This window comes from Lactuca sativa, chromosome 6 (genome assembly GCF_002870075.4).
Source record: "Lactuca sativa cultivar Salinas chromosome 6, Lsat_Salinas_v11, whole genome shotgun sequence".
Lineage (NCBI taxonomy): Eukaryota > Viridiplantae > Streptophyta > Magnoliopsida > Asterales > Asteraceae > Lactuca > Lactuca sativa.
This window is the reverse complement of record NC_056628.2, coordinates 28,475,547-28,480,555: the sequence shown is the minus strand read 5'-3', so window position 1 is coordinate 28,480,555 and position 5,009 is coordinate 28,475,547. Positions and strand designations below refer to the sequence as shown.

Sequence of the window (5,009 nt, the reverse complement as noted above, 5' to 3'; positions counted from 1 at the left end):
GTTGTTGGAGGCGGTGAGGAGGTGGATGTCAGTGGTTGCGGTGTTACAGGTCTGATGGTAATGGACTAGAATTATCATTGGAGGATAATTAGGAAACCATATAAATACCAAAAGTAAGATAATATTATTTTATTGGTTTGAGCTTATCTAGGGTTTCTTGATAAACTCTATAAAGACACCTAAGCCGCATATTTTCGTCCAAGCATTTTTAGAGAAACTAAGGCCAAAATTCTACTTCTCTCATCTCTCTCTTCAAGTTCCTTGGTCGCTAGAGTTTGGATGTGAACCATTAGAGGCGCGACACTTGTGGCGCTTTCTTCAAAGAGTCTTTCAAGGAGGAATTTAAGATTGTTTGTTACAACAATCTTTAAGGTTAGTTTTTTTTATCTTATGAATTAGTTTATTCATAGGAAAGTTTTGTATGCTAGTTTCATAGTGTGTTGCCTATACTTGAAAGACATAGATCTCACTAGGTTGCATGTGCCCTAATTATTTGAATTATTTGAATAAATTTCCGCTTAGTGCATGGTAGATATAACCTCAAAAACTCATCAAATTACTAGTGATTTGACGTTTTTAAGATATTAATTGTCTGTGATCAAAATTAATTGTTTTATACCTTATGGTGGTTTATTATTACAAGTAATATGTTTGAACTCTTAAAACCGTTTGAACTCTAAACTGCAGTGAAAATCACACAAAATAACCGCACAAAATCCATGCGGTTAATAACTGAAATAAGTAATATGTTTGAACTCTTAAAACCGTTTAAACTTTAAACTGCAGTTAAAAATCACATAAAACAACTGCACCAAATCCATGCGGTTAATTACCGAAAAAAAAAACACGTACCGCAAAATAACCGCACCAAACGGTTTTAAAAATGGAATCTCTAGTGCTAAAATAGTTTTCTTACATTTGATAGAGACTAAAAATATAACAAAATGGTACCATAGGGATGATTAAAAAAAAAAAAAAAAAAAAAAAAAAAAAAAAAAAAAAAAAAGTAATTTCGAGAAACCACTTCACTTAATTTGTTCAAAAGATAACAAATATCCCAACATAATAGGAATGGAGATAAAAGAGAAGTTTTCTTTAATAGATAAGTACATAAAGTTAATCGTGTCTACTGTAAAACCGGTAAATAATCTTATTTTAATTTAAAATAATAACAATCGGATATCACAGGAAATTTAAATTCATCTATATATGCAACCTAAAAACTTATAACTAATCCATAAAAGTAGCTTTACACCAGAATACAATACTCCATACTCCGGCAATTGTTCAGTATCTCCGGCCATGGCTATGTATAGAGTAGCAAGTGCTTCGGAGTATCTGGTGATCACCGGATTCGGGATCGACGACATCAAAATCGCAAAGAAAGCATGGATACTTCCCGGCCAGTCCTGCTCCCGATTCGACATCTCTCCGGTCAACTACACTTTCGATGTTCAGGCCATGAGCGCCGAGAAACTCCCCTTCAAACTTCCCGCCGTATTCACCATCGGTCCTCGTATCGACGACGACGAAAGTCTCCACAAATACGCCAAACTCATCGCCTCTCACGATAAACAATCGCGCCATGTGATTGAGCTCGTGAAGGGGATCATCGAAGGGGAGACCCGTGTCCTCGCTGCGTCAATGACCATGGAAGAAATTTTCAAAGGGACGAAGGATTTTAAGAAGGAGGTGTTCGATAAGGTCCAATTGGAGCTTAATCAGTTCGGATTGTTGATCTACAATGCCAATGTGAAACAGATGGTCGACGAACCTGGACAAGAGTATTTTTCGTATTTAGGGCAAAAAATCCAACAGGAAGCTGCAAATCAAGCTAGGATTGATGTTTCTGAAGCCAAGATGAAGGTAATTTTATGTTGCTTAGGTTTTGAATGGTAGATACTCAGTTTGTGATTCACGATTGATTGTTGTTTTAGGGTGAAATTGGATCCAAGCTTCGCCAAGGCCAGACGCTTCAGAATGCAGCGAAGATAGACGCAGAGACGAAGATCATAGCGACACAGAGACAAGGACAGGGGAAGAAGGAGGAGATAAAGGTGAAAACGGAGGTGAAGGTGTTTGAGAACCAGAGGGAGGCTGAAGTGGCTGAAGCAAATGCAGAGCTGGCGATGAAGAAGGCAAAGTGGGCCAAGGATTCACAGGTTGCAGAGGTGGAGGCGAGTAAGGCGGTGGCGCTCCGGGAGGCTGAGTTGCAGAAGGAGGTTGAGATCATGAACGCGTTGACTCAGACGGAGAAACTCAAGGCTGAGTTCTTGAGCAAAGCTAGCGTTGAGTATGAAACCAAGGTAACAAACATAACACAAATTAATCGAATGCGATTAATCATCTATATTTCACGAAATTGAATTTCTATCTGTTTGACCTAAAAAAAGGTACAAGAGGCGAATTGGGAGCTTTACAGAAAGCAGAAAGCCGCTGAAGCAATTCTGTACGAGAAGGAGAAACAAGCGGAGGCTCAGAAGGCGATGGCGGAGGCGACACTCTACTCCCGCCAACAAGTCGCCGACGGCGAATTATATGCAAAACAGAAGGAGGCGGAGGGACTTGTTGCTCTTGCTCAAGCTCAAGGTACTTACATACGCACACTTTCGGGTGCCATGGGAGGTAATTATGGAGCTTTAAGAGATTATTTGATGATCAATGGAGGAATGTATCAAGAAATCGCCAAGATTAATGGGGAGGCAGTTAAGGGTTTACAGCCGAAGATTAGCATCTGGACCGGCGCAAATGGTGGTGGAGACGGCGGTGATGGTGGTGCCATGAAGGAAGTTGCCGGTGTTTACAAAATGCTGCCGCCGTTGTTTAACACGGTTCATGAACAAACCGGAATGTTGCCACCGACTTGGATGGGGAAGATTACGGAATCTAAATAACATGATCTTTTTAAATATTTGGTTGTGAATATATTAATTAACATCTAAATAATGCTATTTACTTTTTCATTAGTTATAATGAAACAATTTTCCTACGTAAATAATTTCTTTTGAATATATTAATTAATTAACATTAACATTTCTAATGTATTTTTGTTATAATTAATTGGCCAAATGCCTATAGTGTTCGGGTTTCCAAGTTAGAGATATGACATGTATATAATTAATTAATGTGTCGTATGGTTTAAAAATAACTTGTATATGTTAAACACAAACACAACTCTTTAACTCGCTAATTTTGATGGGTTCACAGATCATAATCGTCATGTGTCATAATCCAGTTCACATGTCATAACGGGTTTGCAAGTCATAATCGTTTTGGCAGGTCATTGTTGTTCAAGTGCATATATACATTACTTCCAATCATGTTTAACATATTTCATATTAGTTATAGACCTTAACTTTTTTTTCAATAAAACTTATATTAACAAAAAAAATATTGATAAAAGATCATATGTTTTGAGGTGATAATTCTTTATACCACAAGAAACACAATAAATGAGTTAGGTAAAAAAATGTCAATCCATTCAAATAAACAGGTGACATTACACGAATCTAAACTTTCAAAATGACATGTTCGTTTATATGAATCTTTTTTAATATTTTAGCTAAAGTGGACATGTCCATAACCAAACTCGAATGTAAAAGAAAGGTTTGTGTTGAATTGTTTTTAGTATGGAAGCCACTAATTAGTTGTCTCACTCACTATTTATTTTAGTTTTTTACTTTTTTTCTATAATATCTCTCTACGATCTCATTTGTTTATTTCTCTTTCAATGTGACTTCTCTAAACTTATTGTAAATTCCATCCCTCAACCTCCAAAACTATTACTCCTTCATGTTTTCATCTTTCCTTAGCTAACTCTCCAACCAATACTCTTTCAAACTATTTAGTCTTCAAATCTAATAAATCAAAATCTTTTTGCCACGTCTTATTTTTTTTTATTTGGACATATGTTATTTTCTAGATTTTTGAATTTTTTATTTTTCACTTGTCATTTTATTAAATTAAAATTTCACATTTAATATGTAAGGTAATATATATAATGTATTTATTAAAAAATGTTTATATATGTAATGTATTCAACGTATTAAAACCTCATTAATTTTAATAATTTAAAATTTTTCTCATTTTTCATATAAATTAATCTTCTCAAATTGTTAAAATTTCATATTTAATTTTTTTAAACAAACTCATGTATTACATGGGTCTCACGCCTAGTGTGTGTGTGTGTATATATATATATATATATATATATATATATATATATATATATATATATATATATATATATATATATATATATATATATATATATATATATATATATATATAAGGTATAGACCTTAAACTTTTCAACCCAACACCAATTCAACATAAAAATAAATAGGTTGACACAAAACGACATTATAATTAACCAATTCAGGTTAGAGTCAAGTTATCTCAACATATTTAAGTTTCGACACGACATGTCTGCCATTTTTAAATATATAATAAACAATTTAGTTGTTTATTTTTGAACATTAAAAGTTTCTTTGTGAACTTTTATAAGGAGCGGTACATATTTATCGTTGTCCATAGGGATACTGACTTAGGAGGGTAATTATGTTTTTAATTTGTCTGTATTAGGTCATTAAGGTTCTTTTTGTGCGTATTAGACCAATATGGTTGTTATTACCGTTTATAAATAGTCATTTTTACCGGTTTTAACCGGTAAAATGACTATTTGTAAACGGTAATAACAACCATATTGGTCTAATACGCATAAAAAAAAACCTTAGTGACCTAATACGGACAAACTGGGAACCTAATTACCCTCCTAAGTCATTAACCTTAATTTTAAAGACATTGAGAATATATAACCACCAACAGTAAACTAGTTCGTTTAGAACTCGCGTCGTCCCATATAACCTGCTACTCCTCTATATGGCGAAGCTCTTCATCTATAGTCGTCCCTTTGGGGACATCCGATAAAACTGGAACAATACAGAGAAGATTAGCATGGCCCCTACGCAAGGATGACACGCACAAATCGAGAAATGGTCCAAAAATTT

The 5,009-nt window shown here is 34.5% G+C and overlaps 1 protein-coding gene and 1 non-coding gene across 2 annotated transcripts; both read left to right on the top strand.

The window, feature by feature from the left end:
- The first annotated feature begins 1,146 nt into the window (after window positions 1–1,146).
- Window positions 1,147–2,998, top strand: LOC111895191 (flotillin-like protein 4). Its single transcript, XM_023891295.3, has 3 exons — window positions 1,147–1,866; window positions 1,938–2,306; window positions 2,394–2,998. The coding sequence occupies exons 1-3, from the start codon at window positions 1,303–1,305 to the stop codon at window positions 2,892–2,894; spliced, it is 1,434 nt and encodes a 477-aa protein (XP_023747063.1). The 5' UTR covers window positions 1,147–1,302; the 3' UTR covers window positions 2,895–2,998.
- A 1,908-nt stretch (window positions 2,999–4,906) lies between these two features.
- LOC111895226 (U6 spliceosomal RNA) lies at window positions 4,907–5,009 on the top strand. The gene has a single exon (XR_002851494.1). It is a non-coding gene; the product is annotated as a U6 spliceosomal RNA (small nuclear RNA).

Excerpts from the sequence above, each read along its gene's own strand:
- LOC111895191 (XM_023891295.3), top strand. The coding sequence starts at position 1,303 with ATGGCTATGTATAGAGTAGCAAGTGCTTCGGAGTATCTGGTGATCACC. Across the intron at positions 1,867-1,937 it reads TTTCTGAAGCCAAGATGAAG|GGTGAAATTGGATCCAAGCT; the intron begins GTAATTTTATGT and ends TTGTTGTTTTAG. Across the intron at positions 2,307-2,393 it reads GCGTTGAGTATGAAACCAAG|GTACAAGAGGCGAATTGGGA; the intron begins GTAACAAACATA and ends ACCTAAAAAAAG.